General features: G+C 37.3%; 1 protein-coding gene across 7 annotated transcripts in view; it reads left to right on the top strand.

Annotated features, from left to right (window-relative positions):
* The first annotated feature begins 2,754 nt into the window (after positions 1-2,754).
* Znf638 (zinc finger protein 638) overlaps positions 2,755-23,885 on the top strand; it is a 75,370-nt gene continuing 54,239 nt past the window's right edge. For 5 of the 7 annotated variants that reach the window (XM_032906235.1, XM_032906234.1, XM_032906231.1 and 2 more), the window contains exons 1-3: positions 2,755-2,865; positions 14,429-15,941; positions 20,750-20,811. In XM_032906235.1, coding sequence (XP_032762126.1) covers positions 14,631-15,941; positions 20,750-20,811 — 1,373 coding nt within the window. In that variant the 5' untranslated portion in view covers positions 2,755-2,865; positions 14,429-14,630. Of the gene's footprint in view, positions 2,876-14,428; positions 15,942-20,749; positions 20,812-23,885 lie in introns of those variants that run through there. The other 2 variants (XM_032906230.1, XM_032906232.1) reach the window with 2 other exon arrangements.

Raw genomic sequence — 23,885 nt, 5'->3', positions numbered from 1 at the left:
TCTTCAATCCCATCAGAGACCTGAGAAGTATATATATTACCTGAGTAAACAGGAATTACAGAGAAGCAGCTTCTAAAATTATAGAAATGACAGAGACTGCTGGCTGCCTGGTCAGTCCCCCAAACTTCTTCTGCAGCATTTGAGTGTACATCTTTGGCCTACTGGCCCAGAATATGGCTACAGACTTTTATAAATTAGGAATTATGAGGATTGGCCTACCTTGTCTTGGCAAAGTTCTGCAGTCGTCTTCCTCTGTGTCTTTCTTTCTTTCTTTTTTTCTTTCTCTCTCTCTTTCTTTCTTTTTTTTAAAGGTTTATTCATTTATTATATGTAAGTACACTGTAGCTGTCTTCAGACACACCAGAAGAGGGCATCGGATCCCACTACAGATGGTTGTGAGCCACCATGTGGTTGTTGGGAATTGAACTCAGGACCTCTGGAAGAGCAGTCGGTGCTTTTAACCGCTGAGCCATCTCTCCAGCCCCCTCTGTGTCTTTCTTGTTTAAGTTTTGGACAGTATGCTGTCAACAGTTAAGGCAAGGGCAGGTTTTTCGCCTGGTGTCTGGCTTTGGCACATTTGAAGCAAATTCCATATAGAGGTTCTTTGATGCTATTTGTCTTCTTGCAAGTATTATTAGATTGCTGCCAGGCACAGACGTGTCTCGTCACAAAAAGCTTTTTATTAATAAAGCATCTTAAATGCCATATTCTACAGGTCTCTGAAGTGTTTAAATACCATCTATCTTAAACAAGTTTGACTGACTACTAACTTACATTTCTTAGTTATCCTAAATAGTTTGTAATAGTAGGTTTTAAGGACTAGAGGACTTTACATCACATTTTAAAATGAGTCACAATGGTAAAATACCTAAAAGAGGAGTCAGACATATACGCAATACATTATATAGTGAAATAGAATCTTAAATTTCTACCAATATATAAAACTCCATGCCAATCTAAATATTTAGCTTGTTGATGGTCTTTATTTTAAAAGTAGATTCAGTAATCTACCCCTTTATCCTATTATTCCTATATCCCCCCTTTTTTCTTTTCATCCCCTCCCCCCTTCCCTCCTAACACTAGATAGGAGAGAAAGAAGGATAAAGGGAAAGAGAGGAGAGCCTTGAATCTAACCTCCTATATTTTATTCTTTCTTTTTTTTTTTTTTTTTTTTTTGGAGCTGGGGACCGAACCCAGGGCCTTGCGCTTCCTAGGTAAGCGCTCTACCACTGAGCTAAATCCCCAGCCCTTATTTTATTCTTTCTTAATCAAGACCATTTACAACTTGGACCAACCCCCTTTAATGATGACAAACTTCTATCGCCCATGGGATGACCAAAAACCCACCTACTCCACCTCTTGGGAGTGAAGCCATTGTTCTCTTAAAACTGCTTCTGGCTGTCTGGGGGCGAAGGCATCTTTTGGGGCTCTAAGACACTTGCTTTATCATTTAGCTAGCTTAATCAGTTGCTTTCTGTCTAGTCTCCATGTGATGGGAAATTGCAGAGCATAACTGAAGCCCTGGCTGGAACAATGCATGAGGCTGGACCAATTGAGCTAGCTGTCTGCTGCCAAGCATATATAGCCTTAAGAGTGTTCCCTATGATCTGTTGAGACTGAGGGAGAGAAGACTAGGACCTGGTTTACTGGCAGTTCTACACATTATGTCAGCACCACCAAGAAGTGGACAGCTGCAGCATTACAACCCCTTTCTGGATTGTAGTTAATTCCAGAATCCAAATAGACCCACTAAACATTGTGCTTCTTTCTTGGTAGTGGGAGGATCCAGGTGCAATAGCTTATCTTTCACCTCGGAAGCCCCATACCACTGGCCTCCTAAGAATTTCATCAAAGGAGATGGTCCTTTAATTTTGATTGATCTGTTTATATTGGCATAACTGAGTCTACTTGAGAAGATAGAACAATGAGGAAAACAGTTTTAAAATTGTCTTAACCCATTGTTTTTCATGGGTAAAATTAATCAGGATTATAGACGTTTACCACCCAGGTTTTTTTTTTTTTTTTCTTGGATAGTGAAATGACAAAAGGATTTTCAATATTAGTCCTTTGACTTAAACTTGTATTCCATTCTATTTTCCCATTTTATTATTCTATCTATCTGTCTGTCTGTCTATCTATCTATCTATCTATCTATCTATCTATCTACCTATCTATCTTTTTGTTTTTTGAAACAGGGATTCTCTGTGTAGCTTTGGTTTTCCTGGAACATCCTCTCTAGACCAGGCTGGCTTCTTTCACAGATACCTGCCTGCCTCTTGCCTATGCCAACACAGCGCAGCCTAATTTCCCATTTAAGAGGTGGGAGATAAGAATTATGCCTATAATTCCAGCAGTTGAAAGGCAGAAGCAGGTAGGAGCTATGTGAGTTCAAAACCAGCCTAGAGCTACATAGGGTGTTCCAGACTTTTCTTGAAAAAGTGTGTGTGTGTGTGTGGGGGGGTGAGCAGTAAAGGCGCGAGTACCATATTGCAAATAAGTGCTATGTGAATATAACTTTGTGATACTGAGGAAATAGTAATCAAAGAAGGCTTCATGAAAGAGGAGGACAAACAAGACCAGCATAGTTTGCAGGTTCTAAAACCTGAGTGATGCTACCCAGACTACTGCAGGTGTGGGGCCAGCCACAGCTGGCGATCGCCCCCTTCTGGAAGAGTGCGGCCTTGCCCCTGACAGAGTCTTCAGAGAACGCTGAGCCTGAGGCACGCAGGCGCGGTGAGCGGACGAGGGCTTTAGGCGAAGATGCGCATGCGTGTAGCCCCATGGAGGCGGTAGCTGCTTCGTCGCTGTGACTGGAGGCCGAGTGCTAAACTGTGTGGGGCACGGATGGGATCCAGCTGTTAGTCGGTAGGCATAGGTAGGGCCGCTGCCTTGCGGGGAGCCGGGGACTGGAAGGCGGAGGCCCTGAGCGCAGGCCCCGAGCCGTCCCTGTGAGGTCGCGGTCGACTATTGTATGTGTCGCAGCCGCTGCGTACAAGATGGCGGCGGTGGGGCGGGCGGAGCTGAGGGACCCCGGGTGGGCCTCGGCCGTGGCCTGTTCCCCTTGTCACTCGCTGACCGCGCCGTTGCGCCGCAGTGCCGCTCGGCGCAGCCGCCTAATGCCGCCGCTTGCGGAGGAGCGGGTGGCGTCCTCCGGGAATCCCTGCCGCCCCTTCCTCAGCGCCGCGGGTCTGCCTCTCAGGCCTGACAGCTAGCGGGGAGGCTGCCGCGTGCCCGAGCGCCTTTCGGAGACCTGTGGGCCGCGTGCGCCCTTAGCCGGGCTGGAAGAGCGTCCCTGCAGGGGGCTGGGAGTGGGGTGTGCGGGGTGTTGTGGGCTAAGCGCCCCAGTGAGCACCGAAGTCGAGATTGTTGGTCCTGGGATGTCGTCGAAAATGGCGGTGACACTTCCACATTCTTAGAGGAGTCGAGAACACCGATGTGGGGATATTTGCTTCTGTTGGTGTGGTTCCTAACTTGGGCCTGTTTTGTTAAAGAGCAGGGAGGTCTGTACCACTGACTCTCATCCCCGAGGATGTTTCAGACGTCCTTTGTTGTTTGAAGTAATTGCCTATGAGGGAGTCTCAGTATTACAAAATCTTTGAGCTTGACAATGATCGTAGCCTCGAGCTATTTAATATTAAAATTACCCTTGGCAGTTTGGGAATTCTAGAAGGAACACTCAATGTGAAAAGTTCTGAAGAAAAGCTTCTTACCAGCATCCACCCGACCATGTGAAGTCATCTTTTTCCTACCCAGTTTTGAAATTGTTCGTACACAAAATTCTCTCTCTTGTCATTTTGTGTATGAAGGGTTAACTTGTTTTTCAAAGGAGTTGCGTTTACTGCTTAAGTTTATAAATTTAAAATGACAGACTGGAAAAAGATTACAAGAAATATTAATATAAGGACGTTAACACAGGAAAATAAGGTTGTTTATTACATATTTTCTTTTTTTAATTACATATTTTCAAAATATTATTGATTATACACTTAACCAAAATGGGCTTATGCTGCATTCTGCTTTACAAAATTTGTCTTTTATATTTCCATATTCTGTAGTGTGTACTTTCATATTTGTGGAATCCAAAATGTAATATACTAAAATATCCTAGGCTATTCCCCGCCTTGTCATTGTGTTGGAACCAATGGGTAAAGACAAAACAGTTGAAAGAAATCACAAAAATGTCCTTCATTTGTTTTGATTAACTGATTTTCAAATGTATTTATATGACATATATTACCTTGTACATTGGATACATTGCAGTTTTTTGCATTTGTTGTGATGGAGTGTGCTTTTACCATAAATTCTAGTTCTAAAAAAGGTTCTCACAGTCATCATTTTCTGGATTTGTAAGAATGTCTTAAGATCTCTGAATTTTGATTTTTATGTAATAAAAATGATGAGTCTAATGGACAGAGAATAGGTTTTGGGACCAGAAGTTATGGATTTAAATCCATTGTTCTCTTACTATTATTATGTGTGAGACTTCAGTTGTTTTAGTCTTTGTGAAAGTTTATGTTATTTGTAAACTTCGCTACTTGTTTGAACTTTCTTTTAGTATACTGAGATCCAGTATGGAATGCTCCTATCCTTCAGCAGATAGATGTTTCTTAATTATTTATTTCAAGTTTTACTTGTTTCAAAATTTAACTTGACTAGGTAACATCTTCTTCTTTTTTTTTTTTTTTTTTTTTTGGTTTTTTTTTTCGGTGCTGGGGACCGAACCCAGGGCCTTTGCTTTCCCTAGGCAAGCGCTCTACCACTAAGCTAAATCCCCAACCCCGGTAACATCTTCTAATAGAAAATTGTAGCCTATGGATACTTCCTTTTAACTAAAAAATGGAATTTAGATTAACAGAATTGAAAACTATCAAACTTGAAAATGTCTTGCATCTATAAATTTTATATATGACTTTTATTGCATTTAACCAGAATTTAGTGTAATAGTTTATTGATTATTTACAAAATCTTGCTAGGTAGCAGACTAGCCTAGAACTCATTGTGTTGATTAGATCAGGGTGGCCTTGCATTTGGAGGCAGAAATAGGATGATAACTCCAAGTGCTAGGATTACAGGCATGACCCCTGCTTTGTAGCAACTAAATAATTACGTTAGTCTTCGTGTCTGAGTGACTGGTGTATGTATTGGATGCTCCAATATTAAATGTATGAACTCAGCCCATAGGTGCAAGAGCCTGGGTGGGTTCTCATGCTTATTTCACTGTGCCTTGACATTGATGACAGTTTGAATAAGTATCCAGTTTCTTAATGAAATGTTATAATACACTAAGAAACAGTGCTTCTAAAATAGGCACCTAGTAATACAGTGGACTAATGAATATTGAAATGTTGATGTTAATAGATTAGCAAATAAAACATTTGCTGTGACTAAAGTTAATAAGCCCTCATTTATATCCAACCTTTTATTGTTTTTATTATTCTAAATTTGTTCCATTGTTTGTGGTTGAAAATAAAAATGGAAGGAAAATATATAGACAATCAGAAAAGAATAGTGAAAAGAATTGTGAGAGAAGGTGATGTGTAGAATTAAAACTCATAGCCATATTGTTTCTATGAGAATCAAGAATAATAAGTTTTGGATTGACAGGGTAGGGAACATAGCAATAGCTTCAAGGTGCATGTATGAGCATAGTGATTACTTGGGATGTAAATATTTTGATTATTTCTCATTCTTTTGAAATCAAACTCTGTTCATGTTCTAGTCCTAAATTGTCTTTATATTTTTATTTTCATACTTTTTAAAATTAAACTTTTAAGTAGTTTTTAAAATTGTCTGTTCTTAGTGAAAATTGCCTTTTTTTTTTTTTTTAATTTTATTTTTGTATTTGAAAACAGGGTAGCAAGGTAGCTCAGACTGGCTCGTAAGTCCGTCTGCTTCAACTTTCCAAATGCTTGTTTACCAGATTAAATTTTTTAAAATTAAGTCGTTAATAAAAATTTCTTAATAACTGGCTATTCAGACTATTGAAATTTCCCCCTTTACCATACATGCAGATATTAAATTTATTGAAGCCAAGATCCAAATAAGATTTGTACCTGGTATAGTTTATTATTGTAATTGTTTGATATATCCCTTAAGTTCATTTATAAGTTCCTCGGCTGCTTTTTATTTTATCCAGGAAATACTTTGTTTCATAAATGTTAAATAATTGATAAGTAATGCCTTACTTCATCAACATTTGAATCTATGCACTTTGACGCAACTTTAAATATGTACTTAGTGGGCACAGTGGCTTGCTGCAAAATGACAACTTTGATCTCCAGAACCCACCATAGAAAGAGATGACACACTTTGCTCCAAGTTTTCCTCAGATCTCCATGACACCCACACCCCCTCATCTCCTTAAAATGTGTTTTAAAATTACTCAGGAACTTCTAGATCTCAGTTTAGGAACTACTGAGAGAAAGGTAGACATGTACAAGTACTGTTTCCAACACAGTGCTTTCAGGAGTTAACTATCTTAGTAAAAGTTTAATAAAAGAACACCTATCTGTTTAAAAATATTTTGTTTACTTACCTAAATGTTGAGTGCCTGTTGCATGCCAGGAGTTGTAATTTTAATTAACTATCACAGAATATTCTTGAGGGTTTTAAATTTTTATTTATGCATACGAATGCTTGAATGTATGTTTGTGATCTATGTATGCAGTGCTTGAGGGGACCAGAAAAGAGTATTGGATTCCTGGAATAGCAGTTACTGACAGTTCCGAGCCACCATTTGGGTACTGGGAACCAAACCTGGATCCTCTGTGAGAGGAGCAAGGGCTCTTATTTGTTGAGACATCCTTAAATATTTTTTAAAATTTCCATTTCAAATCACACTTTGCTTGCTTAAGGCCACATTGTTAATAAACAGCAGAATTAGAACCAAAACACTGAATATAGGGTCAAAATTCTTTTTTCAGGGTCTAGACTTTTAGGCAGTTTTCTGTGCTGCCTCTCTAAAGTTAGTTGATAGTGTTAAGTTTTCCTTAGGGGAGTAAACTAGCTTTGTATGAAGTCAGTATTGGCACTCCTCCTAGCCTGGGTGGGTATGTTCAAATCAGTGGAAATTTCCCCAAAGATTAGATTATTGGGAGTTTTGTAATTGGCCGACTAATAGTTGTTAGGAAGAGTACATGATGTAGAAAAAAGAGGGCTAAATAGAATTTTACAGCTAATGCTCTTGATTATATTGGAAGTTTTCTGTCTTTTGTTTTATTTGTTTGTAATCTTTTGACCTAAGATACAATTAAGAAGTTATATAGTCGAGTGTTGGTCATAAAATGTTGAATCATTAATATTGTGTGAACTTAAACTCTTGAGTGACAGGAAAATGAATTTTCTCTTCTCGGTCACTATTTGACTATGAATTTTGTACATTGTGCTCCTTTATATCTAAATATTTAGCATGTGTATTATAGGGATAAGATCTTTTTTTAATAGTACAATTACCAATATCAGTAAATTTAACTGATAAAATTCTTTAGATTGTATTCTTGTTTGTTGCTTCACTCATTAGTGCTCTCTATAGACTTTTTTTTCTCCCCCTGAAATTTAAGATGTGTCTAGGACCAGACACCGTATGTAGTTGTCATGTATCTTTATACTTGCTTAATCTGGAATGTTTTCATATACTATTTTTTTTATATATATATACTATTTCCTAGTTGTCTGGTATTCTTTTTTTTTTTTTTTTTTCGGAGCTGGGGACCGAACCCAGGGCCTTGCGCTTCCTAGGCAAGCGCTCTACCACTGAGCTAAATCCCCAACCCCTTGTCTGGTATTCTTAATTAAACATAGTGACTATATGTGTAAGATCTGACTGCATATGTCCATCAGCCCTTCATGGGTGATGCTGTTTCATCATATGTTGGTTAAATAGTTTGCTGTGGAGAGACATTTGAAGACATAGAAGATATCACCCCGGCATTCTGAGTATAACACTTGCTTTCTTGTTTAAGATATTCTTTACCGATAGTTTAAAACTGATGACTTTTTTTTATTCTACCTTTCCTCTCCATTTTGGTGCTCTGCACTCAAGAAGAGCTTTGCTTTCTCTTCATCAGTTAATTTATTGTACAGATGTCAGTATTTTGTACTTTATTACTATTCAGTTCATTATTTCTTCCTTCTATTTTCTATTTGTATGTCTTGTCTTCTACAACAAGAGCTCTGACTCCCAACACCATGAAAATATTTATTTGTTCAATTCAATAATAATAAACTGTTTCCATATCTAGTGATAGAGGAATTGTTTCTTTCATATCACTGAAAACAATACAACTTTGTTCTCTTTCCTTCAGCTCTCCCAAAACTGAGCATATTTAAATTGAATAGTAGATTTATATCTTTTTAAAAAATGTATTTATTTATTATATATGAGTACACTGTAGCTGTCTTCAGACACACTAGAAGAGGGCATCGGATCCATTACAGATGGTTGTGAGCCACCATGTGGTTTCTGGGAATTGAACTCAAGACCTCTGGAAGAGCAGTCATTGCTCTTTACCACTGAGCCATCTCTCCAGCCCTAGATTTATATCTTATTTGCATGAATTTTCTTTTCCTTCTTAAGTGGATTGTGATTGTTCGTGTAAATTATGGTTATACCAGTTTCCTTTTAGTTTAGATAAAGATATTTCTTCCCTTTCTGTCCTCATTGATTTAATTTCACGTGCCTCCCAAGGACAAAACCATACAAATGATGTCCTACTTGAAATGTTCCCATGTCTTATTAGTGTTTTTAAACCATTGCCTTTTATAAATAACTGGTTTTCTCTACTGTTACTCTTGTGTTTTGTAGCCATGAGTAATGCCCCCCTTAAAAGAAAAGATACTTTATATCAATGCTTCTCAACCTTCCTAATGCAGTGACCATTTAGTACAGTTCTTCATGTTGTAATGACCTCCCAAAATTATTTTTATTGCTACTTTATAACTATAATTTTGCCACTGTTGTCAATTATTAATATCTAATATGCAAGGGCCCATAGGTTGAAAACCATGCTCTATATGCACTTATGTATCTTATGGTTTTTGACAGTTTAAGGCACAATAATTATTTTTTTTAAAGATTTTATTTATTCTCTATATATGGTGAGTACATTGTAGCTGTCTTCAGACACACCAGAAGAGGGCATCAAATCTGATTACAGATGGTTGTGAGCCACCATGTGGTTGCTGGGAATTGAACTCAGGACCTCTGGAAGAGCAGTCGGGGCTCTTAACCACAGAGCCATTTCTCCAGCCCCCTTAATTAAGTATTCTTATTTTAAGATGTTGGAATCTGCTTTAGGCAGATGGAAACAATTTTTGGCCTATATCCTACTTGAGAGAAGAATATAACCACAAGGTTGGACAAGGATAAGAGTTGCAACTCAGAAACACATGGAGGTGGACATCTAAACCTTCAGTTTTGTTTACCTTTGGACTTACTTACTTTCCTGTATTGTGGCTTTGTTTTGTTTTAGTGCTTGTGCTTTCTTAGTAAGGTGGTAAATAGAGTTCTTAACAGTATCTGAGTTTTGTAAACATTCACCTCTTTTCTCATTTGTAATTATGACTAACTACTCCCTGGGATGATTTCTTTTTTTTTTTTTTTTTTTTTTTGGTTCTTTTTTTTTTTCGAGCTGGGGACCAAACCCAGGGCCTTGCGCTTCCTAGGCAAGCGCCTACCACTGAGCTAAATCCCAACGGGATGATTTCTTTATTCCAGCTTGGATCTAGTAGTTCCTCTTGAGTTAACCCATTTATTTGTGTGTCTGTATGTTTGTGCACATATGCATGTTTGTATGGAAGTCAGAGAATACCTTGGATGTTCTTTAGGTACTATCTACCTTTTTGTGTCCTATTTATTTTTTCACTCTGTATCTTATTTCTACTGTAAAGTGGAATCTCACTGGACCTAGAGGTAAGCTAGTGGCCAGCAAGTTCCAGTGATACTGTTGTCTCTATCTCCTGAAGCACTGACTGGGCTGCCCCACTTTTTCTGTGAATTTGAGGCAATTTGTACTCGGATCCTTATGTTAGTGTAGTGCAATAAGCCCTCTTAACATGCTTAAGTCATCTCTCCAGCCCAGTCTTTTCCTTTTTGGAGACCTTGTCTCTTAGTGTTCTTGAACTTAACAAGTAGGCTAGGCTGATCGGCCAGTGAGCCCCCAAAGATCTGTCTGCTTCTCTCTCCCCAGTTCAAAACTATACCCAGCTTTGGGAATCAAACCCAGGTGGTCCATACTTACTGATCCATTTTTCCCAACTCTAATATGTTTAAGGATGGCAAGATAGGTGAGACTATCTTCCTGTGTTCAGGAGAACATCTTTTATAATCAAATTAATGCTATGCGGTGGAGATGCATTTATTTATGTAGAATATATTCCTAAAAAATAAAGTTATCTGTTGTTATGTATTTTTTCAAAAAGCTGTTTTCCTGGCAATAATAACTATTAGATTACTGCTAGTGAGGTGGTTAATATGTGGTCTTTTGGTGATTTGTCCCTAGCATTGCATAGTAGCAATTGATCTTTGGTTTAAAATCTTTTAAGGATGTGTGTGTGTGTGTGTGTGTGTGTGTGTGTCTGTGTGCGCGAGTGCATATGTGTATGTGCAGATGCCTGAAGCTGCCGAAGAGGCCATGAGATCCTTTGAAGATAGAGTTATGTTTGTGACCTATCTCATATGGGTGCTAGGAACCAAACCTGGGTCCTTAGGAAGAGAGCAGCAAATGCTCTTAACAGCCACGATTATTTCTAGCCCCCATCTTTGGTTTTTAAATGTTAGATCTGAAGCCTTCAAGTATCAGGAAAGTTAATGCTACTTTTAATGATGCCGGTTAGTGCTTCTGATTGTGTTTGCTTGACTAGTTCTATAAGAATGACACATTTTGGTAGTTTGGCATCTAAAGTGGAGCTTATCCAAGCCACACTGTGACACATAAATTGTGACTGTTATCTCTTTTGTGAGACACAGCATAATAGAACCAATGTCAGTAAGTTGTCAGATGTCAGAGTTGGCTGAATGGATTTATCTGCATGGTAGGAGATAGCAACAGATGGAAGAAAAGCACAGAATGCATGTTATTTTTGTGAATCAATGAACAATTGGACTGTTGTTCTAACTGACTATTGTCTTAGCTGTGTCCCTAAGTGCCAAAGTTAATTGATATATTTTGCAATTGTGTTCTAACAGAGCAGCATACAATAGTATAGAAGGACTAGACCTATAAAAGAATGTGATGAATTCATAGAAAACTTTTGAGTTTTGTTTATAGGATGGTTTTTTGTTTGTTGGTTTGTTTGCTTGTTTTTCTTTCTTTTTTTTTGGTTTTGGTGAAGAGTAAACATTTTTAAAAAATTAGAAAAAAGCTATAAGATAAATTTACTGTATATATCTAGAATGCAGCATGAAAAGAATAGTGAGAGCAGGGATGTAGGTTCTATTGAGATGTAGTTACTTTCTAGCTGTGTTCTAAGGATTAATCTTTAAATTGGGTATGCTTTGGTTTCCGGGATTTTGTATATGTAAAATGAAATGAGTATTAAGTAGTATTGCAAACCATGAGACTTTATAAAGTCTGAAGTGTAAGGTTTTAAAATTTTAATGTATTAGTATGTATGTATATATGTATGTGTGTATATATGCCCATTTTGTGTGTGTGTGTGTGTGTGTGTGTGTGTGTGTGTGTGTGTGTGTCTGCCAAATTATTCAGGTAGAGGCCAGTGGCCCGCTTTATGAAATTAGTTTTCTCTATTTCTACTTTTATATGGATTTTGAGGGTCAAATTCAGGTTATTAGGTTTGTATGACAAGCACCTTTACCACTGAGCAATCTCACTGCCCTAAGGGTGGAGTTAATGTAAATTCTTTCATAATCAATGCAGTGGAGGCATCATGATTTAGCTGGCTAACTTTTGATGATCTAAATACTAAGAAATTTCAGATTTATTGATATTTACACAGAAAGATATCAAAATAATAGGCAGTTCTTGGTTTTTCCATGGAAATGGACATCTCAGAAAGACTTAATGGGATCTAATGGCAATATTTTTTTTTTTTTTAAATCTGTCAAGCCATTTCTTCATGCTTGTGTTAAGAAACCAATTTCTGTTATTGGGTCTGTGCGGAGGTCAGAAGATAACATTTAGGAGTTAGCTCTCTCCTTCTACCCTGTAGGCTCTGGGGATTAAACATAAATTGTAAGGCTTGGCAGCAAGTGCCTTAGTTACCGAGCTTTCTCACTGACATTGCTACTAGTTTCCTTTTTAAAATATTTTTTAATTGTTTATTTAGTGTATATGAGTACACTGTAGCTGTCTTCAGACACACCAAAAGAGGGCATCAGATCCCATTACAGATGGTTGTGAGCCACCATGTGGTTGCTGAGAATTGAACTCAGGACTTCTGAAAGAACAGTCAGTGTTCTTAACCAGATATATAAAATTTGGTTTCAGAATAATATGTTTTCTTAAAGGACATTGAAAAGAACTTAAGATTGCTATTCATCAAAATAAGACAGTTCAAATGATTTACCATTAAATACTCTGTTACGAAAAGTATTAAGTAGAGATTAAAATGTTAGTTGAAAACAGCAAATAGGCTGGGGCTAGAGTAGCTGGAGACCCTGGATATTTGTTCTTCAAATAATTTAATAATAGTACTTTGTTGGCTGGAGAGATTTTTTTTTTTTTTTTGCTTAGTGGTTAAGGGCACTTGCTGCTCTTAGATTATCTGAGTTTAGTTTACAGTAGCCATGCTGGATAACTCATATCTACCTGCAGTTCCAGCAGATCTGACGTCTTCTGCCCTCCTTGGGCACCTGCAGTCATATGCATAGAGGCATACACATATACACATAAATAAATCTGTCTAAAAATAAAATTTGATGAGCTGGGTGGTGGTATTGTATGCCTTTAATCCAGGCACTCAGAAGGCGGATCTCAGTGAGTTCCAGGTCAGGCTGATTTACAGAGTGAGTTCCAAGACAGACAGGAATACACAGAAACCCTTGTTTTAAAAAATATAATAATAATAATAATAATAATAATAATAATAATAATAATAATAACAATAATAATAATAATAGAAGAAGAAATAAATCCTCTTCTAATTGCATATACATAAATAGAAAACAAAATTTCATTCTACTCTGGTGATGGCTCTGTCTAACTTGGAGATTCAGGTTTTTCTAACATCCATGTTGGGCAACTCACAAACCCTTATAACTAGTTCAGGGAATCTGATGCCTTTAGCTTCCCCATGCAGTCATGCTTGCATGTATTTAATTAAACACACGAATATATTTTAAAATAAAGTAAATCTTTAAATGCATGAAGAGAGAAGCCGCCTCCATGGCTGCTGTCCTTGGTCCTGAATGAGAGCTGAACTACTCTCTTTGAAGTTGTTTTGGTAGTGTAGCAATGTGAGGAGTTGTTTGGTAATCGCCTTTAGAAAAATTAATGTCTGGAACTTGCAGGATAGTGTTGTTTGCATCTGTTAAATGGTTGTAAGCATCAATTGTGGGGCTAAATTGAGTCTGAATTTGATCTGAATGCAAATCCCAGCCTCACATGCCTATGTGTTACTTAATCTCTCAGTGTAAAACTATGTGTATTTCTGGGACTTGTGAGAACTAAACGACTAAATTCATGTAAAGTATTTAGGACAGCAACTACAATATGGATGTTGTCCATAAAGTTAATCATTGTTACCTGTGTATTTTGTATGTATTCTCAACAATGGAAAGAAGAAGAAGAACAACAACAACAACAAACCCCAACTGGTTTTGTTACCATGTTATGTTGTATATTATAAGGAGTTCCACGCCCCAGCACCACCTGCTTTGTTAAAGACTTTGTAATTAGATTCCTGGTGACACATTTTTCTTTACCAGAAACAACTGTTCCATAACAGGGATATAAGTGTAGTTTAATTGCCATATGGAATTTAGTAGATGTGAAGGCTGATTCCAAGGAAGAATGTGTCTTTAAAAAATGGTTCTAAATAAAACTTTAATTACAGTTCTTTCATTGTTCATGTCTGACCACACATGTGGTGAGTGTGTGTTCATATCTAAGAATCTTAATTCCTTCGTCTTTTTTTTTCCAGTATAAAAGCACAAAAATAAATCCTCAGTTTTTTTCAAGATAATGTAAAAGGACTTGTGAATTACATCTCAGCACCTAGGACAGCACCCAGTACTGCTCTGCAATGTACATGAACTCTGGCTTGAGGTTTGGGGTTTGTGTTCTGGATTCAGAAAAGAAGAGAAAGTTTTAGAGGAAATTTTAAATCTTTGTAAGCCCTTACTCTAAAAGTATATGCAGTGCAAAATTATATCATGGCTTGATTTCAAAATGTTTTACTCTGGCTGTAGAACCCACTTCATGAAGTAGTTTGAGTTAAAATGATCTAATATTTGTGTTTTAACTTTCAGCTTTGTGTTATTCTTGGAAAATTTCGCACCACTTGTGAATTCCTTGAGCCTGGGCATTGCAAACCCACTTCTGTTGGGCCCATCTCCTTTGCACTTTGCTCAGATTAAGACTCAGTTGGCGCTTCAGCAGCTGAATGCCGTTGCCTCACATGGTTCAACACCACCTTATACTTTATTAAATCAGGCATTCTTGAAAGTAGCCATGTCGAGACCCAGGTTTAATCCTCGAGGGACCTTTCCACTTCAAAGGCCACGAGCACCTAATCCTCCTGGGATGAGGCCTCCAGGACCATTTGTGAGGCCTGGATCTATGGGTCTTCCAAGATTTTACCCAGCAGGGAGAGCCCGTGGAATTCCACACAGATTTCCTGGCCACGGATCTTATCAGAACATGGGACCACAGAGAATGAATGTTCAGGTAACTCAACATCGAACTGATCCAAGATTAACCAAAGAGAAATTGGATTTTCCTGAAGCACAACAAAAGAAGGGGAAGCCTCACGGTAGTCGATGGGATGATGAGCCTCATATAACTCCACCAGTAGAAGTGAAACAGAGTTCTGTAACCCAGGTTACAGAGCAGAGTCCTAAAGTACAGAGCCGCTATACAAAAGAAAGTGCTTCAAGTATTTTAGCAAGTTTTGGATTATCAAATGAAGACCTAGAAGAACTTAGTCGTTATCCCGATGAACAGCTAACTCCTGAAAATATGCCATTAATATTGAGGGATATAAGAATGCGAAAAATGGGCCGCCGATTACCTAATTTACCTTCTCACAGCAGAAATAAGGAAACACTTAGTAATGAAACAGTTTCAAGTAATGTGATTGATTATGGGCATGCAAGCAAATATGGTTATACAGAAGATCCACTTGAAGTACGTATTTATGATCCTGAAATTCCAACTGATGAAGTCAAGAATGAATTTCAGTCTCAGCAGAGCATTTCTGCAACTGTTTCTACTCCAAATGTGATATGTAATTCTGTGTTTCCTGGTGAAGATGTATTTCGTCAGATGGACTTCCCTGGTGAGTCCTCCAGTCAGTCTTTTTTCCCAGTTGAGAGTGGAACCAAGATGTCAGGCTTACACATTTCAGGACAGTCAGTCCTTGAACCTGTAAAATCCATCAGCCAGTCTATTAGCCAAACAGTTAGCCAGACAACAAGCCAGTCTCTGAATCGTCCATCTATGAACCAGCCACCCTTTTCATCTGAATTAATTTCAGCTTTAAGCCAACAAGAGCGGATCCCACAGAAGTCTGTGATCAGTTCAGCTGATACACATGGTGGACCTAGAGGAAGTAAAAAGAGTTACCAAACAGAGGCTGACTTGCCTATTCGGTCTCCCTTTGGGATTGTGAAAGCTTCGTGGCTACCAAAGTTTACACAAGCTGGTGCCCAGAAAATGAAGAGACTGCCAACCCCTTCTATGATGAATGATTATTATGCAGCATCTCCAAGAATATTTCCACATTTGTGTTCTCTGTGTAACGTAGAATGTAGTCATTTGAAGGTGAGTGTTTTTAAAAGATTGCTGTACAATGATGCTCAGTGCCCCGGTTTTCTCTAAAATCTGTTACGTATGCTGCTGTTAACAAAGCGTTAACAAAGTGCAACCCCAGCACCTACTTGTAATCGTAAGTAACCTTAGTACTGAAATGAATGTTTGGCTTTCTACATCACGTTACTTGGCATACTGTATAGTTTGCCTTTATTTTGAACTTTTAGTTATCCCACTTATATAGCATCCAATTTATTTAATAAATTGTGAACTCACAACACTGTTACATGAAAAAGTATGTTTAAGATTTATTAGAATAAAAATATAAAACTCATTTGTAATATACACTTTTGAAGACTAATATATCTTCCAGCCTTGCACATACCTGTTCTAAGATAAAGATCTTAATGTTGCTTTAAGTGTTTCTGATTTTTGTATAGACCAGTGATTTTTTTTAGTGTTTCTTGAGACAGAAAATAATTTCATATAATGATTCAGGATGTAAAGATGATTATGATTATGGAACCAACTGTGGGCTCAGAAAATAGAGTAAAATGCTGGAAATTCAGAGAGGAACATCCAGAATATATGTTTAAGGTACCTTCGTGGTTAGTGTAGACAGAAGGAAAATTTTGCACAGATGCTCAAGAATAGTATTATGTAGTGTATGCTGTTTGATAGTAACTATTGGTAAATTTGAGGAACTACCACATTTCCCCTTTTTTAACATATATGTATAGCAACCACTGATTCTTTTGTTTACTAATGCAGTTTATAGTAAGGATGGTAGGGAGGAGTGAATGTACCTTAAGAAGCTTTGATTTAAAAGTTTAGCCTGGAATTGGCTAGGTAGCTTGAAGAGGTTTACAAATGTGTAGGTTTTGGTTCTTTTGTTATTTTTTTTTCCCTGCAAATACTGCCATTTTATTGTCTTTGTATTCATTTATCAGTTTTCAGTCAGTGATCTAAAACCTGAATTGGTTGCTTTTGTCTTAGGTTAACTTTAGCAAGAGAAAACATCATTCTGGGCTGAGCGTGTAGTTCAGGGGTAGGGCACATGTTTAACACATACCAGGCCCTGGGTTCAATCAGAAAGCAGCAATCTGTCCATAGAAAAGTATGTTGAATTTTAATACAGTAGTAGTTGCCTTATTCCACCAAAGGGAATAGATGTCACTTGTCACTCAGAAAAAATCTCAGAATAATTTATTCATTGAGTTTTGTAATTTATAAGTAGCTCTGGACAGAGTATTGGGTGCTCTTTGTTATTTTAACTGGGCATACCACTAACTCTCCCATATATTTTGAACTGTCTTAATGAGTTGAAGAAAATACATCTTAAAGAACTTGTGTTTTTATTGATATTTTGTATTGTAGAAAGTACAATATTTTTAGTATATTTACCGATTTAGTTTTGTGTGTGATTGTTCAGTAGATGTTGGTGCAGACAGAAATAAAGAACTGTATAAAATCAAATTGTTTTGTAAAGCAATTTATACAGTCTCATCAATGAAAAAAAAAACCACATACCTGATGAAATTTTAAAAGTTAGAAACAAATAGTTTGGTGATATTTAACCATTTGTACATGCCACAAGGGAAAGATTTTTATTATTTCTACATTGATTTCAGATTTGTAGTGGTCAGTCCAGCTTTACAATACCTGTAGATTGGCTAGCAATTCGTGATGAAAAAGAAAAACGTACATATACTCTTAGTATCAGAAGTCTTTTATAGCCTAGTTAGATAAGACTGAGAGAGTGGTAGTTATAGTTGTACTAAGTTGTTTGGAATAGTTTGAAGACAGTTTTGAATGCTGAAAGGGTTAAATATGCCTATCTAAAGAGGAAGTGGCATTCCAGATGGGAACTACAGCATTTGCAAAGGCAAAGGTTCTTAAAAGAGAAGGCCTTGTGGTAGGATGCAGTGAAGAACATACTAGAAATAAATGTGCAGGGCCTTGAAAAGCTGTTGTCAATTTAGTTTCAGGTGGAAGACATTGGGGAGCTAATTAAATTTTTGGTATATGAAGCGACACATTGAAAGTGTTTCAGGGAGATTTCAATGTAGAGGAATAGGAAGAAAGGATATGGGGTGGGCCACTTAACTGGAAGCGTTCCCTAGATATTCAAGTCTAAGGTGGAAAAGCCTGCATTAATAAGATAGAATAAAATTTTGAGAGCAGAGGAAAATCATTTAGTCATTAAAAAACACACCTCTTTTAGATTGTGGAGATGGCTCAGTGAGTAAAAGCACTTGCCACACAAGTGTGAGGACCTGAGTTCAAATCCTCAGGATCCATGTCAAAACCCGACAGCATGAACATCTACAGCAATCCTAGCACTCATATTGGGAGATGGATAAATAGAGACCAAAAACTTCGGAAGCTTGCAGGCCACCTAGCTTGGTGTATGCAGTGACAAAACAGCAGAGACTGTCTCAAGGTGGAAGGTGAGGACTGACTCCAAGGTTGTCATCTGACTTCCATAAGCTTGCCATAGCTTGTCTTGTATACTGTGAGTTAACATACATTGTACATGTATGCACATGCTTTACTCCCAGTCTTTTTAATCAGCATAACAGATTGGGGCTCATCTAATTATAGAATTCCTCATAGATTGATGGACAGTGTTAGCATGTGAATGTGGATTTAGATGTACAAGTTGCCTCTTGTTTCCATGATATATTTTATTGCCTTGTGTATTTGTATATTTGTGACATTAGAAATATGTAGCCTGTAATTGTGAATTTCTAATTTCAGACTTTTTCTTACCAAGTAAATCCTACAATATCCTTGCTTTCTATTTTTGAGTCTTTCAAACTATAGCCTGAGATGTAATGTGAAAGTGTAATAATAGAATGTAGAATGTGTTTTCTTAGAAACTGGGGTTCAGGTTTTAAAGGAACTTAACTTGATTTCTTATGCCCTTCTGATTGAAATAACTTGAGTCAAAAAATTCCCCAATTTATCTACTTATTTATATATTTTGTGTGTTTGTTAGTGTGGGCACATGCGTCCATAGTGAGTCTGTGGAGGTCAAAATATTGTGAGAGTCAGGCTATCTCCTTTCATCATGTGGGTCCAGGTTAGGATTGAACTCTGGCAACATTGGAAACAAACTTTTTATTTATTTTTTTATTTAAAAAAATTTTTTTTGAAGCTAATCAGAGGAGGATAAAGAGCAAGCTTTGATAGGAGTCAGTGTTTTCATAGTTTGGTTCAGAGCCAGCCCAAGTCTATAGTTCTTGCACCATCCTTGCTTCTCAGGTAATTATTTTTTCCTATAGAAGTAGTGGTGCTTTTGAGCAGATATCTGAGTACTGTCATTATGAAGCCTTGAAATTGGGGTTGCATGGTTATATTTACTGAGCTTTGGGTATCAGTGTGCATGTGTGAATTGAATTAGAATGATCAGGGCAGTGACCACCTTCAGCTTACATAGATGTGACAAAGAAGCATATTCATTATTATTATCATTTCTTTGTATGTGTTTAAAGTGAAGCTGAAAATGAGATTTGGGGGTGTAATCTGGATTTTAAATGTTGGTAACTATTCAAATAAAACATTTTATGGTGCAAATAAATCATGCCTAATTTCCTGCCTGCCAGTGTGTCTGTTTGGTAAAAACAATACCTCATTTATATCAAAGACATGGGTTGGGCACTGCTATGGATTCTTGATTGCTGGTTTCTTTTAGCTTCCTGGTTGTATCACTAAGGAGGGTAGCAGACATTTTGTTTTCACAGTGTACAATTAATTTAAGAAGTTTAATGAAATCCTTGAGTTGGCCAAAGCTTTTATATATATACACTGTGTTGGAAGTAGCTTGACATTCAGGTAGTTCTTGCCAAGGGAGAATTCAGAATTAAAGTTAACCATAGTTTAATTGTGGAGGCTTTGTCTTCAGGAATGATACAAATTAAAGTGTTTTTGAAATGGGAATGAAGAAGTTTTTCTCAGAAAGTTTAACACAAAGCTGTTTAGTGAGGATTGGTTTTTGTCTTCTTTTTTCCCTTTCCAACTGCTGGAGGAACAATGAAGCACTGATAGACTTGATGGTGTGAACTAATTAATTCATTGTTTCACCTTGAGACTATTATATTAAAAAACTGTATTGCCTGCCCTCCCTTCTTTTTCCTCTCTTAATCAAACACATCTTCTAGGAGCTAATTATTGTTATAGATTGTAATTTTAGGACATTTATTTGTAAACAGTGTATAAGAAAGCATTTGTTTTGTTAATTATAAAGCTGTGTGTATATATGTAAGGGAATATCATGTCTTTGAAATGGTGTTACTTTCCTTTAAATCTTGAAATTAGATTTGATCAGTGGCAGGTTTTACTATTTTACCAATCTTTTCCCCAGTATAATGAGTATTTTGTTTGGAATGCCACTAGCTTTTTAGCTCACATGTTTTGGTGCTTAGTGTCATTTGCTTGATTGACCTTAGAGAAGGAAGCCATCGGACTACTTGATAGAATTCTGGTGGTTTTTGAAGTATTTTTATATTTGAGGTGTTATTTGTTAACTTACGCTTTTCTTCAAATCTAAATATAATTTATGTGCATTTCAAAATGAATGTTTTGATTCTTGATTCAAGAAATATTTATATTAATATTTGTTAAATGGGTTCAACACAGTATGGGGTTAAATGTATTTGTCTGGAGTACTTTAATTTTTGTGTAAATTCTGTTATATCTAAATGCTATTTATGGTTAGATTTGTAAATTTCTCAAATACTCTTTGTCATTTAAAAAAGTCTAATTTATATGTCATTGTGAGGATTGTTTTAATTCAGCCTTCTCTTTTTTTACAACAGGACTGGATTCAGCATCAAAATACTTCCACCCATATTGAGAGCTGTCGGCAGTTACGTCAACAGTAAGAACATTTTCTTCCCTTTTTTTTTACAGGCGTGATAATTTGTTAAATACTTTTAAAGCTATTGGTTATTTAAAATAGTAATCTTAGAGAAGTATGTTTAGCTTTTCAAAAGGAGAGCTTCATGTGATCTTTTACTGACTCCATTCTAACTTAAACCCTAGTAGATAATTATAGAAATCTTTTTAATTGATTTTCCTTGTCTTGTTTACCTTTCCTAGAATGGTTGAGAACAGATACCATTCTTTTCCATTATCTTGGGCCATTTTTCAAAGGTTACATAATTTAAACATAACTCAGACCATATGCCAGTATTTAATTTCCAGTATAAGATTTTCTCTGCTCTAGGTCCTGTTTTTAGAATGAAGCTTAAGGAGAACCTGATCAGCTCTTTTCTTTAAGTGAGGTATTTGGGAGGGTTTTCCTGATCGTCATAGACATGGAATTTATAATCTTTTTTTTTTTCTTTTTTCCGGAGCTGGGGACCGAACCCAGGGCCTTGCGCTTGCTAGGCAAGTGCTCTACCGCTGAGCTAAATCCCCAACCCTGGAATTTATAATCTTAACTGTCTTATCCTCTTTCCCTTTGAATAACAAAGTTAAATTGTTTCCCTAACATTGTTAAATAGTTCTAGTCACCAGCTTGATATTCTCTTGGGTTTTGAGATTATTCAGGATTCTTCAAGTATAAAGTCATAAACCTAACTCAAAATATTCTTTTGAAAAAGAATTTAGATTGTTTACTTATTTTATGTGTGTGAGTATTGTCTGCATGTATGTTTATGCCACCACAAGCATTCCTGGTTACTTCAGAGGTCAAAAGTTGTCAAATCCCCCTGAAACTGGAGTTATGAATGGTTTGTGAGTCACTGCATGGATGCTGACACCTGAAGCCAAGGCATCTGTAAGAGCAACAAGTGCCCTTAACTACTAGTTAGCTCTCCAGCATCCACAGTTATTCCTTTTTTTTTAATTGGATATTTTTTATTTACATTTCAAATGTTATTCCCTTAACTGGTTTTCTGTCCATAAGTCCTCTGTCCCATCCTCCTCCCCCTTCTATAAGGGTGTCCCCTTCCCCAACCACCCCCCTTCCTGCCTCACTGCCATGACATTCCCCTACAGTAGGGGGAAGGGGAGGTCCAGCCTTGGCAGAACCAAGGGCATCTCCTCCCATTGGTCCCCAACAAGGCAATCTTCTGCTACATACACTTCTGGAGACATGGGCATGTCCATGTGTACTCTTTGGGTAGTGGTTTAGTCCCTGGTTGGTATTGTTGTTTTTATAGGGTTGCAAGCCCCTTCAGCTCCTTCAGTTCTTTCTCTAACTACCCCAACAGGAGTTTCCTGTTCTCAGTTCATCTTGGTGGATTTTTCCTTTGATGAATATGAAGTGCCCTTCCTTATCTTTTTTTGATAACTTTTGATTGAAAGTCAATTTTGTTTGATATTAGAATGGCTACTCCAGCTTGTTTCTTGGGACCATTTGCTTGGAAAATTGTTCTCCAGCCTTTTACTCTGAGGTAGTGTCTGTCTTTGTCCCTGAGGTGTGTTTCTTGTATCCAGCAAAATGCTGGGTTCTCTTTCCGTATCCAGTCTGTTAGTCTATGTCTTTTTATTGAGGAATTGAGTCCGTCGATGTTAAGAGATATTAAGGAATAGTGATTGTTGTTTCCTGTTATTTTCGTTGTTAGAAGTGGAATTATGTTTGTATTGCTCTCTTTTGATTTTGTTGTAAGGAGATTACTTTCTTGCTTTTTCTAGGGTGTAGTTTCCCTCCTTGTGTTGGAGTTTTTCATTTATTATCCTTTGTAGGGCTGGATTTGTGGAAAGATACTGTGTAATTTTGGTTTTGTCATGGAATATCTTGGTTTCTCCATCTATGTTAATTGAGAGTTTTGCTGGATATAGTAGCCTGGGCTGGTATTTGTGTTCTCTTAGGGTCTGTATGACATCTGCCCAGGATCTTCTGGATTTCATAGTCTCTGTTGAGAAGTCTGGTGTAATTCTGATAGTTCTGTCTTTATATGTTACTTGACCCTTTTCCCTTACTGCTTTTAATATTCTTTCTTTGTTTTGTGCATTTGGTGTTTTAACTATTATGTGATGGGAGGAATTTCTCTTGTGGTCCAATCTATTTGGAGTTCTGAAGGCTTCTTGTATGTTTATGGGCATCTCCTTCTTTAGGTTAGGGAAGTTTTCTTCTGAAATTTGGTTGAAGATATTTTCTGACCCTTTAGGTTGGGAGTCTTCACTTTCTTCTATACCTATTATCCTTAGGTTTGATCTTCTCATTGTATCCTGGATTTCTTAGATGTTTTGGGCTAGCAGCTTTTTGCGTTTTACATTATCTTTGATGGTTGAGTCAATGCCCCTGAGATTCTCTCTTCTATCTCTTGTATTCTGTTGGTGATGCTTGTGTCTATGACTCCTAATCTCTTTCCTAGGTTTTCTATCTCCAGGGTTGTCTCCCTTTGAGATTTCTTTATTGTTTCTACTTCCATTTTTAATTCCTGGGTAGTTTTGTTCAATTCCTTCACCTGTTTGGTTGTGTTTTTCTTTAATTCTTTCAGGGATTTTTGTGTTTCCTCTTTAAGGGCTTCTACTTGTTTACCTATGTTGTCCTGTATTTCTTTAAGGGAGTTATTTATGTTCTTCTTAAAGTCCTCTATCTTCATCATGAGATGTGATTTTTAAATCCAAATCTTGCTTTTCCGGTATGTTTGGATGTCCAGTATTTGCTTTAGTTGGAGAACTGGGCTCTGATGATGAGAAGTAGTAGTCTTGGTTTCTGTTGTTTAGGTTCCTGCGCTTGCTTCTCATCATCAGGTTGTCACTGGTGTTAGCTTGTCTTGCTGTCTCCTGACCCTTCTGTAAGCCTGTCTATAGACCTGTTTCCTTTCAGCTGGATCTGGGAACAGAGAGCTGCTCTTGGGTTTGTGTGTCCTGAAGCCTCCAGGCAGCTAGCTTGGAGCAGAAGAGTTGGTCTTACCTTTGCTCTCAGGTGTGTCAGCACTCCTGGCGACTGGCTTTCAGCTCTGGGTGTAGGCAGAAACTGGAAGGTTCCTACCCCTG

This window comes from Rattus rattus, chromosome 6 (assembly GCF_011064425.1).
Source record: "Rattus rattus isolate New Zealand chromosome 6, Rrattus_CSIRO_v1, whole genome shotgun sequence".
In the NCBI taxonomy this organism is placed as follows: domain Eukaryota; kingdom Metazoa; phylum Chordata; class Mammalia; order Rodentia; family Muridae; genus Rattus; species Rattus rattus.
The sequence above is the reverse complement of the archived record's forward strand: the minus strand, read 5'-3'. Positions and strand labels throughout refer to the sequence as shown.